The sequence below is a fragment of the Benincasa hispida genome, chromosome 1 (genome assembly GCF_027475165.1).
Source record: "Benincasa hispida cultivar pf3 chromosome 1, pf3_genome.v1.1, whole genome shotgun sequence".
NCBI lineage: Eukaryota > Viridiplantae > Streptophyta > Magnoliopsida > Cucurbitales > Cucurbitaceae > Benincasa > Benincasa hispida.
In genome coordinates, this window is record NC_143478.1 from 11,118,922 (window position 1) to 11,132,657 (window position 13,736).

At 35.5% G+C, this 13,736-nt stretch overlaps 2 protein-coding genes across 2 annotated transcripts; one reads left to right on the plus strand and one right to left on the minus strand.

Moving 5' to 3' along the window:
* The first annotated feature begins 1,366 nt into the window (after nt 1-1,366).
* On the plus strand, nt 1,367-3,545 carry LOC120086870 (uncharacterized). The gene is made up of 3 exons (XM_039043687.2): nt 1,367-1,610; nt 1,760-2,050; nt 2,631-3,545. Exons 1-3 carry the CDS (start codon nt 1,503-1,505, stop codon nt 3,216-3,218), a joined length of 987 nt encoding a protein of 328 aa, XP_038899615.1. The 5' UTR covers nt 1,367-1,502; the 3' UTR covers nt 3,219-3,545.
* Nucleotides 3,546-4,258: 713 nt separating this feature from the next.
* On the minus strand, nt 4,259-13,338 carry LOC120076910 (uncharacterized). The gene is made up of 6 exons (XM_039030874.2): nt 12,875-13,338; nt 11,531-11,971; nt 9,891-10,201; nt 9,744-9,800; nt 5,107-5,513; nt 4,259-4,748 (listed from the first exon to the last, which is right to left on the minus strand). The coding sequence occupies exons 2-6, from the start codon at nt 11,917-11,919 to the stop codon at nt 4,467-4,469; spliced, it is 1,446 nt and encodes a 481-aa protein (XP_038886802.1). The 5' UTR covers nt 11,920-11,971; nt 12,875-13,338; the 3' UTR covers nt 4,259-4,466.
* Between the last annotated feature and the right edge of the window lie 398 nt (nt 13,339-13,736).

Below are 13,736 nucleotides of genomic sequence, written 5' to 3' on the forward strand. Positions count from 1 at the left end.
ACAACATATTATGCAAAATTTTCCCTAAGTCACCAAGAGAATCCTCTCTACTCTCCAAAACCCTTTTCTCCTTTCCCTCTCCCTATAGTTGGATACCACCTATCTTTCTATTAGAATCCTAGAGAATAATAAGGTTACTTTCATGGTAGTGTTTGAGCTTGTTCAAGAAATCGTTCGTGATCAAGATCGTTGGAGTAGTCGTTCATAGGAATTTAAAGAGGATTGTTCGTGAAGCTTGAGAATCTATAAAGGTAAGAATGGTCCTAATCTTTTTTCCTAAAACATACTATATTCATGTTTATATTCTATCTTAGTGTACTGAATTTGTTTATGTAGAAATCGAATTGCAGGATGCAAGGCATTCACAACGCTTCCGCTACGGGATTCGATCCCTTCAAAATCAATTCTAACATAAAACTTAATGGGTGTTCAAGAACCAAACAAAATTATTCCAAAACGTCCAAAATATTATCCTTAATGCCCAAAAATCTTGCGAACTCTAGCACTGATGGCGACGAGGATTGGGCTGCACGAATCTAAGAGTTAGAGGACGAGAGAGAATGAATCGAGTAGAGAGAGAAAAATTGGCTCAACAGCGAGGACGTACAATCAGATCTACGATGTAGACCCAAATGGCAGTGGACTAACTTTTGGGCATAAATGTGATGCTATTGGACGTTAGAATGTGTAGGTTAGAGAGAGTGACCGAGTTTGGACCAAAGAAGAAGAAGAAGAAAATGAGGAGGAGAAGAAGAAGGAAAAACAGAAGGCGAAGGTGAAAAAGATGGCGAAGGAGGAGGAGGAGAAGAAGAAAAAGTAGAAACAAAAGGAGAAGAAGATGGAGAAGAGGAAGGAGAAGAAGACAAAGAAGAAGCCGATGACGAAGAAGAAGAAGAAGCAGCCAACAAAGACGGAGAAGAAGGGGAATGAAAAGAAGAAGAGGAAGATGACGAAGAAAACGAAGAAAAAGACGATGAAGAAGACGAAAAAGATGACGACGAAGAAGAAGAAGATGAAGAGGAAGAAGACTAAAAAGATGAAGAAGACGACGACGGAGAAGAAGAGAAAGAAGAAGGGGATGACGGAGGAGAAGATGAAAGGGAAGAAGAAGGGGGAAGACAAAGAAGGGAGAAGATAATTACATTTTGCTATTTTGTGTAAATAGTTCCCTTATTTTTTTTTTTCTAAAAATACCTTATGATAATTGAATCAATGATTTAAAAGGTTAAATATATCATTAATCTATAAAACACAAAATTTAAAAAAAAAAAATCAAGAAACATATTTAAAATTTAGAACAATTGGACACAAATAAAAAAATTTAAAAGTTATCATATTATATATTTGGATTTATTAAACACAAACATTAAAATTTATGGAATTTAATTTAACCTTTTCTTAAAAAAAAAAAATGTGTAGATGGATTTTAATTCTGTGAAAAACAACGGTGGAACTTGATAATGATTTTCTGTAGGCGATTCAATTGAAGCATCTTGTTGAGGATGGATCGTTGGAGTGGAATTTTGAAGGTTCCATTGCATCCGAAGAGCCGCAAGTTTTATCGAGTTGCAGCATCACTCTGCCTTTCCCCAACCTCCAAAACATTGAATGTAAGTTAAGTTATGGAATATTCTGCCATTGCATCACTATCACAAATTTCCCTAAACTAAACCCCTCTTTTCAGATTGAGGGAAATATTATATGCTATTTTGCCTTTTCGAAAAGGATACTCATATCTCATGGTTTTTTTTTTTATTAGGTTCCCTGTGCAAACGCCATCTTTTTCAATGGGGATCGGGTCGAAGGGACGGGGAATCCTGTGATTGAGAGATTGTCTAATCTGCAGAACATAGCTGAAATTTTAGTTTCGAAATTTGGAGAGTCCACTAATGCATGGGTTGTCGAGGCTTCTGATTTCAATGGAGCTTTTGCTATATATCAGGATTTTATACCGTCACTCAATCGGTGGGGAGAACCAAAATCATATTCTCCAGATGGGTTTCCTGCTTCTCTGTCAACCGTTTCACTTTTGGAAAGTTGCTACAATGAGGTATGATCCAAATCGGGTCAATACTTTTGATCTTTTGAGTTAAATAGTGGTAGATTCGATAAACCAACCCTAAATAATTTAACCCCACTAACTTCAATAGTGTTCACCTTCGAATTTTGTATATTTATCGAGAAACTTTATCTTTTTCCTATTTTTTTTATTGTACATTTATCAAAGAATCCTATCTTCACAATTCTCCACACTAAATACAGACTTACTAACTCTAACGTATCGACTTCAGACTTTAGAACTCAACCCAGCATCCCATACACCCTCTTAATCTCTTAGTGGAATTGTATTCCTAAACCAATTAAGTTTTGCTCGAGGAAGATTTAAATCCTAACTTCTTTGTTAATGATGTATGGCTAAACCAAAATCTAACTTCTTGATCAATAATGCATGGCTAAGCTAATTGACAATTTATTGTCCCGACCTCTTGATTGATGATGTATGCCTAAACTTTGCTCAGGAGAGATTCAAATCTTTGTCTTCTTAATCGAGAGTTTGACCCAGTTGAGCTATGTTTAAGTTGATGGGAGATTTTGACGTGGACTGATGCACTCAGTTGTGGATTTGGCAGGTAAAGAAGATAATTCCTTGGGTAAAACCTGTATCAAAGGGAACCACCATATCTACACTGGGCTGCTGCACCCCCAAAACAATCATTCTTGGATTTAGCAAGGGAGGTACTGTGGTTAACCAGCTAGTTACTGAACTTGGCTCCAAAGACTTGATAGCTGCTGATGAGGATATACCTCATTCCAAGCAAGAACCGGGTGTTGAATGTTCTACACTTGAAGAGGATCAGTTCATATCAACTACAGAACAAAGCTTTCTGAAAAGCATAACAGAGATTCATTATGTGGATGTTGGGTTGAACTCCCATGGTGCATACCTTACAGACCCTGAGGTAATCAAAAGAATCTCCAGCAGCCTTGTTCAGGAGTCGAGAGGAATCCGTTTTGTTCTTCATGGTACTCCAAGACAATGGTGTGACAGCAGAAGAGTTTGGATTCGAGATGAGAAGGAAAAAATGATGAGTTTTCTTGCGTCTGAAGCTCTGAGAAGTGGAGGAAACTTGCAGTTTTGTGAGAGATTTTATTTTTCTGGTAAGCCAGGGGACATGCAAATGCATTTTGAAATAATTGAAAAGTTGGATGTTTCTTGATCGCCCTATTGTCAGGTCGCTGGAAGATAAGAGTTTTGGATAATCCTGTGTACGTTGTACAAAATACAAGTTTGAAGAATAGATCCTGTCGTACTTGTTTGAAATGTCTAGTACACTTGATGTATTTTCGAATAAAAAATGTTTTTAATTCTTGTAAAAGTCATTTCAAACATGTCATAGACAATAATGTTTTAACGTTTATATTTAGGCATCATCATCGAGGTCTTTGTAATGTTGTTGAATATGCTCACTAAATTCAATAGTGTAAATAGACTAGGTACTAGTCACAGTTATTTGTTATTATATTAAAAACATGGTAGTTCTAAACATTGGATCTCACTTTTGATCTCTGTTTTCTTGAACATTAATTTTAGAAGTGTTGTAGTTTTTGAACTTTACATGTTAACATTTTAAAATTTGTAACAATTTAAAAATACATGAACTAAAATTTCAATTTTATTGTATAATTTAATCTCTAATACTTTAAAATTTGTAATAATTCAATCCATACTACAAAAAATTTTCAATTTTTATCCCATAGTTATTTAGTCTTGTAAAGATTAATCAATTTATAAAGAAGGAAGCTCATTAAATATTATTAAATTATTGTACTAAAAAATAGAGGAGAACAATTTTTATAATTCAGACACGAGTTACACAACTCCACTTCGTAAACTTCTTCCCTTTTACACTTGAAGTCGCTTGAAATCGCTTGAAATTCTCAATTTCTTAAATCTTTAAAAACCAAATATGTTTCATACCCAATTCTCTAAAATGAATGTTGAAAACATATTTAGAAAGAAGTTAGGTTATGGGGCAAAACTTGTTACAATTGTAAGAAATTATCTTCCACAAATCTTGACTTCATTTATTATGATTTAGACCGACCATGAAGTTTGGCATTTCTAATCCTTCAGTGTTTGCATTATTCTTTAATGCCAGTAGAACCATATGAAAGAAAAAAAAAATTACTAATGCAGTAAGCAATAAATGGAAGGAGTATCACATTCTTGTAGTACTTGAAATTTTCTCGACAACGATTGATTTAATGCTATCTTCATATTAACATAATTAATGAATATTTGCAACATGTACAAATAATCTGAGTTGATATGTGCAGATGAGAGCAAAGGCATGTAAAATATACAAGTTGAAGTAGAACAAAGGAACCATTAACAAAATTCTAACCTCCATCAACCACATAATGAGAAGCAAAATAACCATCTTCTTCTAGTCCCATTTATCCAGCTAACCTGTTGCTTTCCTGTTCTTCTTGCTCGAACCGATTTTTCGCCTTCCTCGCTTTCTTGTTCTCTTAGATGAATTAGGCTTGGCAGCAGAAGGGGATTTTGTTTTGTGCAGCGTGTTGGGTTCCTTGTCGTTTGAGGTTAAGTCACTTTGAGAAACTGCAGCTAGAGAAATGATTTTCTGCTCCTCTAATTTTTGAGATTCAATCAACTGACCTTTAACCCCTTCGGAAAGTTGCAACTCTTCCTTGACTGCGGAATCTTGTCTCAGAACTTTCTCAGTCTGTAAACATACAAGTGAGTTCCAATGTTCAGAACTACCATGTTTTAATATAATAACAGTTGCAACACATTAACCAAGCTATTATTACATAAGTTTGGTTGGAACAAAATCAAGGAGTTTTTGAGAACAAGGAAACTAAATAGTTTGATCAGTTGGAAGCGGCTAGATGGAAAACTTCTCCATGGTAGTTCTGTTTCCGAACTTAATATGAATTGAGAGGTCTTTATATCTCTATTTTAGTTTTGTGTGTGCTTTATGATTTTTATTCCACTTTCGTTTTTCTTTTTCATTAGATCCATGAAAAGTTTTTTTCTTGTCAATCGAACAAAAATTGCACATAGCAGTAGAGAAAACTTACGGTTCCACAATCCGCGCTCTGCGTCATATCAGGAAGTAGCATGACCTCTCCATGAGTTTTAATTGCAGTTTCGGGCATAAGTACATCTAATGCATGCTCAGATATGTGTTGTGATGCTTCATGCAAAGACCTAACTAACTTATCATTTCCATCTTCAGGTGAAGCGGGATCATCGCTTGATGCCAGAGAGTATAGCTGATTGATTGCAGAGAACTTCATGGGATTTTCATTCACCACCTTGTCAATTCTGTTCTTCAACTCATGAACTTTTGACTGTGCAGCTTCAATTTTGAGAAAAACGTCTTTCAAATTATTATCACTATCTCCCAACATAGAAGATGCCCATCCGTCAGTTGCCATTGTTCCAAAGTCATTGATGTCATCGCGTTTTATATTTCTTGTTTTGTCTGTAGATATCAGGGCAGAGAATCAATGGCAAGTACTCACTACTGTAAGCCAGGAGCTCTTCAAACATAGTCTTCTCAAACTTAAAATCCTATATCAGACTTTTCTTTTAATTATAAGAAACAGAATTATTTGTTTATACATTGATAGAAACTCAGGAAAGAAAAAAAAAGTTTTGAAAAAAAGTACAAGACATAGACTCATGAATCTTGCTCTAATTAGCATAAATGAAGAAGGCATGGTTACCCAAAAGTTCAAAAGTGTAAGCTGTGAAGCACAAAAAAGACGAATAGGATCCTTATGGTTGTTACAAACACTAGATCAATTTTCTTTTCTAGGAAACAAAACGATATTATACCGAAAGGAGATGATATGGTCCCTAAAAAGCCAAGAAGATTTTAAAGAAGACTCTCAATGGGCAGAAATATGCGTCAAACCATAATTACAGATTTCCATAAACTCGTTAGTCTTCATAGAGAAAACACCAAGTAGAAGAGTGAAGTTTAGCTAAATCTCCAAAAATGTCATGAGGTGAGTGCGCCACATTGGACAAAAGGATTCTAGCATTGCCACCAAAGAAAGTCCCGGAGATGAGTGGGAAAAATGCATCTCTACTCCTAGGAAAGACCCAGGAAAGGTTAGAACTTCTGAATAGATCAGGCCAGCATCAGGCGCCACAAAAAGGAAAAAAAGAGGGAACTTTTGAATAGCCCTATGGTATCTTCCCGATAAGACTCAAAGAAATAGCATCACAGCTCACATTTTGAGATGGTTTGAGCTTCTCATCTCAAGGGAATCCCACAAAACGACTGCCTAAGTTTTCAACAAAATCATTGAGATGGAAGAATCTAGGAACCTTACTTTCAGAGGCTCACAAGTCACGAGTGAAAGAACCCGACTTGTCAATTGGAACATATTTATCTGCATCAGCCTTGTAAAAGAAAGTGGCTTAGTGAGGGTGATGAAAACACCGATTTTTTTCCATCGAATTCTTGCTGCTTGTAAACATAACAACTCAATTACTGAAATTCTATCCAGAGATGGTATTAGCCTATCGCTCTCTGGCAACATTGAGAATGAGTTTATTGACTTCCGTACGAAATTATTTACTGAGAATGATTAACAGCATTTTCTCCCAACTAAGGTTGATTGGAGCCCAATCAGTAGTACACAAGCAACTGAGTTGGAAGGTTTTTAACTGCAGAGGAGGTTTTCCAGGCTGTCTTTTTCTTGGTTCTAGTAAGTCCCCTGGTCCTCATGGCTACACAACTGAATTTTTCAAGTTCTTTTCGGCCCAGCTTAAAGCTGATGTTTTGGCTATGATCAATATTTAATGAGTATTTTCCTTCTGGGATTATTAATGCATCCCTGAATGAGAATTCTATCTGCTTAATTCTGATGAAGAAAATTGACTCTAAACCTGTTGTTAATTATCACCCTATCAACTTCATTCCTTGTGCTTATAAGATAATTGCTCAGGTTTTATCTAATCGTTAAAAGAAGGCTCTTGCTTTACCATTGCTGATAACCAGTTAGCCTTTGTTCCTAATAAACAACTATTGGATGCTGCTTTAATGGTGAACGAGCTGATTTTTCTTAAAAGAAAACAAGACTTTTCATTGAATAAATGAAAAGAGACTAATGATCAAAATACAATGAAACAAAGAAAAGTAAATATAGCAATTACAATTTTTTTGTTTTTTAAAGCTCAAGACGCAATAAAGCATAATAGTTTCTGGGGCTTAAGTACAAGGCGCAAAAAAGAACGCCCAGTTTTTTTTTTTTTTTTTTTGGTTGAGATGCACTATATATAAAAGTAATACATAAGAAGAAGAGATTAGTTGAATTGGAAATATGAAAAAAAAAAAAAAAAAAAAAAGACCCCTAAATAGAAGAAGTTTTGTATTTACGCTTAGTAAATTTGATTAAGTTAATAAAGAAGGAAAAACATTAATTATAACTATATTTTAAAAATAATGAAAAACCCCATGGCCCAAGGCTTAAAGTCTTGGGGCTTCACAAAAGGCACGTGCTTGAGGCACACCATATTTTGTGACTAAAAGGTGAGGTACCAGACAGGCCTTGAGCCTAGGCGCGCACTCGAGAGGGCTTTTGAATCAAAAGGAGAGGACAAAACTCAAATCCATCTCAAACAAATAATCAAATAGCAACTAATCTTGAAAGGCTTCAAGAATTCTTCCAAGGCGAAACTCCTTAATGTAAATGAACACCGAACAACTGAGGGAAAATATCTGAAGGCCCAACCAAACTAGAAACTGATAGCCATAAATAAGATATTGAAAACCCCCTAAAAGAGAAGAAAGGAGAAGCAATGTCCAAAACCACAACACAACCAAGAAACTTCTGATGACAAAAAGTTGGCATTAATGGCTAAATGGATTTGCCGTTTTCTTCATGAAGAGTCCGCTCTATGACGGAAGTTGATTATTGTCGAGTATTACACAGATAGAACTGGAGAGGTTTGTTAATGCCTATTCACTCTGGACCTTTTAAGTGTGCTTGGCAATTTATTTGCCAGACCATTGACTTGATTGCTAGTTGTGTGTAACATTCTCTTGGTAATGGGCCATCTACTTCTTCCTGGACTGATTCGTAGCTTAGTTGTGGTTCTATTAGGTTTGTGTTCCCTAGGCTTTATCGTCTTGCTATGGTTCGTATACTATCATTGATATGTGGGTTGAGGTAACTAAGACTTGGGACTCACGACTTCATTGTAATCTTAATGATTCAGAAACAATTGAATGCGCTAATCTCTCTCATCTTCTGTTTCGTTCCAAAATTCGCCTAATTCCTAGTCTTGGCCAATCAATCCTTCCTGGCATTATTTTGTAAAATCACTTGGGGAGGATTTGGTGGGAACTGTGAATCTTTTGTTCAAAGATCTTTCTATGGTGATTTGTGAATCTTTTGTTCAAAGATCTTTCTATGGTGATTTGGAAAGATTATATCCAAAGAAAATTGAAATTTTCCTTTGGGAGTTTAGCCTTGGTGCAATTAATACAAAAAATAGATTATTAAGGAGAATGCCTTAAATGAATCTGCCCCTTTCTTGGTGCCTTATGTGTGAATAAATCTCCCAAACATCTTTTTATTCATTGTCCTTTTGCATCTCAGTTTTAGTTATCTGTTTTGGAAGCTTTTGGGTGGTTTGTGCCATTTATGAACTACTTGCGTCGGTTTTGCTTGGTACGAAGAAAATGTTATGGTTGGCCATAATCCGAGTGTTTTTCTGGCATCTTAGGGTAAACGAAATGGCCGTATTTTTCAGAGATGTTTCCTCTTCCTTTGAGCGTTTTATGGATATGGTTCTGTTTTCTGCTTTCTTTTGATGTAGAATAAACACCCCTTTTCTTTTAATAGCTTATTCTATTTTATCTCCCATTGATCTGTCTTGTAATTCACCAATAGGGTGTTTTGAGTATTTCTCCTTTATTCTATTTACAAATGAAATCGTTTCTTTATGTGTGTGTGTGTGTGTTACTTCGCTCCTTGCAATTGAAATTGGTAGAAAGTTCACCTCCTAAAATTACTTCAATCTAAATTCTCCCTACCTCCAAAACCTTTCATAAACCAACTCTTATTGATGACAAAGATGCCTCCGTCCAAGTATCCTATTGATATTCTTAATATTTCCATACTAATATTCCTGACACTACTCTGCCTCAAAACTAACCTTGTCCTTCCTAACACTCTAGAACTTCAAAGCATTTCTGTGTTGAGACCCTTTGTGGCCATCCCAGGGAAAAAAGGAGAAGAAGAAGAAAAAGATTTTATGGCTCAATCTTGTTAAAACTATCATCTGAGAGAAATGCGAAAACTTTTTAAGGGTCAAGAGATCTTGGGGAAATAATTGGGAGGTTCAGGTTTTTGTTACATTCTCTTGGAAGAATCTCCACGAGGACTGTTGGTATATTCATGAATCATGAGGATTAACAATGTCAAACCCACATATGGAGGAAAAACAAAGGGATAACGATATCACATACCCTAAACAAAGGGATAACGATATCGCATACCCTAAGAAAAACGACATTGTTAGCTCTTAATCGTAAAATATCAAGTATAAAACTAATTCATCCAACAGTCAAAGATTTGAAATAACTTTCACTTCTGCGGCTATAATTAGTCTGCAGCAAACTCCTATTTAGCCATACCACATGTACAATTTAATGAAATCAACCAAAGTAAATATTACGATCCACTTCACTTACCTAATTTAAAAAAAGTATCTTCCAAAGACATGTCATCAGCAAGAGACCTCTTCTTCTCTGGAATAAAAAAAGAAGACTGAAATGTCATAGAGGGAGACGGACACCAGGAAAAAAGGTATTGCATAGAAATAGTTGAGGACTTGATACCATAATAGGAGAACAGATTATGATGTGCCATATATGAAGCTATATCAGTAGTCTCTTCAACTTTCTTCCTTCCCTTTCTTTTCATAACCCTGTGTCTTTGAGTGTGACTTGAGAATCCTGTTGACTTCACATCAAAACCTTCTGTTGAGAAGTGTTCGTAGACAGACTGCTTTCTTTGATCATATAATGCAAGTTCTCTATCATATTTTAACGACTGAGACTGAAGTTTCTTAATTTGCAGTTCTAACCATCTACACCGCCACATAAGAGGACCTATAAACTTCCTCCAGTGAGCTGTCAACTTTTTCTTCCTAGAAAATAAGATGCATGTATAAACACGTGAAGATCATAGATCATTGAGGTAAAAGATATCATAATTGAGGAATATATAAACTTAATTGTATTAGTCATACAATTTTTTCCTTGTTCTCACAATGTCAGCCATGCTAAGTGACGACATGCGTCTTAAAAATTTTTAGGAATGGGCTTGACATGGCTTTTTCCATCAACCAAGTCAATAACAACCCAACCAGTATACAAGATAGGATATATTTTTTAGAGCAAGGAAACTCCAGATATGATATTTGCAATCTTCTTTTGTGTTAATAACAGTTTCAATTTGACATTATTGAGTTTTATTTTATTTTAATTTGTGTTACTTAGTATGAAAGAATACAAGAGGCTCAAAATAATGACAACTTATTTACAAATATAGCAACGGTCTACAAAAACAACCAAAAGAAACGGCTTATAAAAACAACTGACCAAAAGAAGCTATACAGGGACCAACAAACAAGAAAAGGGATCCAATATACAAAAGAAAGACCTAATGAATAATTACAAAAATTTTCAAACATAGGCCATGTAGGGCAAGCAAATTGTCCCGTGAGATTAGTCAAGGAGCAGATAAAATGGCCCAAACACTCATGGATAGCAAAAAGATAATAATAAAATAAAAATAAACACAAGCCCCAAAGTGAGGCGTTAAATCTAGCTAAGGATCAAACCTCCTCCATATGACACTCCACACCCCCTAAAGATCCTGTTTGTTCATTATAAGATGGTTGCATAATTTTACATTTATTTATTACTTTTTTTTTTTTTTTTTTGGGTAAGCAACCGAGACTCAGATTTCACTAAGAAATAGTAAAAGAAAAAGGGCATACAAGAAAGACATCCCACAAAAAAGGCAGAGGGAGCCCCAAGCTAACAACAAAAGGGGCTTCGATCCAATAAGACCACGCCAAGATCATAATTACAAAAGAGACTATAAACAGGCGCCCACAGGAAGGCATTAAACTGGGCTCCCTCCCAAACCTCCTCACAGGATCTCTCAATCTCTCTAGAAATCCTATTATTCCTCGTGAAGCTATGACTACGAGGCAATATTTTCAATGGTTAGCAGGATATTTACTTTAAATAACAAACTCTATGCTTTGTTTGATGAAGGCTCCAAGTCCAAACAGTAACTAAATCAGTTCCACTTTCCCCTTACAATTCAATGCATTTTTTTTGTGGGAAAAAGATCAAATTGTTCATCCACAAATAGAACACAATTAAGTACAAAGAAAACGTGGGGGGGAAAAAGAACAAATAAAAGCAGCAAAGGCGAAAAGAAAAAGAAAAGATACATGTACTACCTCGGAAATACTTCGCTGTATCCATTAGACATATGCTGCAAATTATTATCACCATATAATTGGGATTCAACTTCTTCATCATCCAATAACAAACCATAATCTGTCCCAGATACAGTATCTCCAAACGAGCTTGAATATTCAGTTGAAACATTGCATTCATTACTAGGACCTCCCTCACAATTCTCTGTACACCCAATAATATCAAGCTCCATATCCTCACTTCTATCTAACATCATACTTGGTTCAAAGGATGGAGCTTCTATGTCATGAATGTTATCCTGACAACTCCCTGCACTCTGCTTATCTTGAGCAGCATTTCCGTCCTCCACACACCTTGAAACCTCCATCAAAACTTCCTCCTTCACTTTTGATCCATCTTCAAGTCCCATGCTAGTATAGGCCCGAATTTAGGCACTCTTGAGTGCAATCGGGCAATAACATCTAAACAAATAAACGGGATCAGAATATGCAACACACTACCCAATACTTATTCTGAGCTAGTGAGCTTATCACAAGTAACTGAAGTAAACAAAAATATTTCAAGCTTTCCAAACGAGAATAGCAAAAAGGAAAACTTAAATTGGACGGAGGTCCAAGAATTTATTCTTATAGCCCACATCTGTTTCCAGTTCCACACGAATTTATAGATGAAAAATACAGAAAGAAGGAATTCGCTGAAGAATTCATTTGGTGACCAGAATAGTAAGAATTCCTGATTTTTCTTCTGTGATAAGAGCCAAAAATAGTAAGGATTCAATATTGCTTGTTTGAATTCCATGAGCACACGACAGGAAAAAAAAATTACCATACCATTTTCATTCAAAAAGAAGAACATGAAGAAAGTAGTCGTGACCTCACTATCGGTCTTTCTTCTCGGAAAGCAAAGGGAAATAAACGCATAGATTGAAAACACAATAAAACAGATTGATTATAACGCCAAAAATAAAAGAGAGCCCAATTAGTGAACGGTAGCACAAGACGCAAAAAGCCTCCAGGAAAAAAATCGCAAAAAACAATAACAATAATAATAATAATGGGCAAAGAAAAGCATTTCACCAACAAGAAAGTGGGAAGTGAAAAAGGACAACTTCCATTATACTCCGATCAAAAACCGTCCATTTAAGGTCAAATGGAAGACTTCAAAAAGGATTTTTAATACGAATTTCTCGAGCATCCAAATTACCAAATCCCGAGAAAGCAGAACAGTCCTATACAGACTAAGCTTATTACGACAATCGAATACTTTCAACAGCCAAATAGAAAATCCTCTTCCTCCCAGTTCACAATTTTGAACGAGTGAAGAAAACCCCCATCTGGGTTTCATCAGAATTGAAAAGAACAAACCTGGGTTTGGGGGTCGATTGATTACGCGCGATTCTTCTCGTCGATCAGTGGGCGAATCGAAGGGCAAGACAGGGTCGGGATAATCGGGCGATGACTGAGGGAAGTAAGATCCGGTAAAGTGAACGGAAAAAGAAGCGAAAGAGGAGGAAAGTGAACGGAATGGAGCAAAAACTGTAGAGTCAGAACGTGGGAACGTTTTACGCCAGAACAAAACAGAAACACCGCCAATTTTGCTTTCATTATATAGTTTTATGATACAATAAAATGGACCCCATCATATATTAAGCATGGGGCCCACTGTCCGGTATTTTCACATGATTTTCCTCTATTTTTTTATTTTTTTATTTTCCATTGTTTGGTTACGATTCCCGTATTAAACCTATCCCGGACCTCGACAAATTTCATTCCGATCCGGATAATATTACCATCATTTTGTCACACCACCACTAAATTCGATTCCCATTAATTTTTTTTAAGCAATTTAAAAAATTTAAGCATATCTGTAAATGAGGTAATCAATATCTTAATTTTAACCCTTTCTTTTGGTACAATTTAACCATTTAAACTAAGCTAAAATCTAAACTAATTTATCTCTTAATTTTCTTTTTCAGAGAAACGTGAGTTTATCTTAAAACCTTGGCTCATCTAAAGTATGCACATTCCACAATTCCAATTTTGTTTTGTTTTTTCTTTTTTCAATTCAACAATAAGCAAAACAAAAATTTAGATCTATAACATTTTTGGCAAAAACTATTTTTTGAAACAAAAGCATATGTTTTTAATAATACAAGTGTCAATCCGAGTGAATAAAAAATCAACTAGAAGAATAGTAATGGTGTTTGCGAATATCCAATGCTCAAGC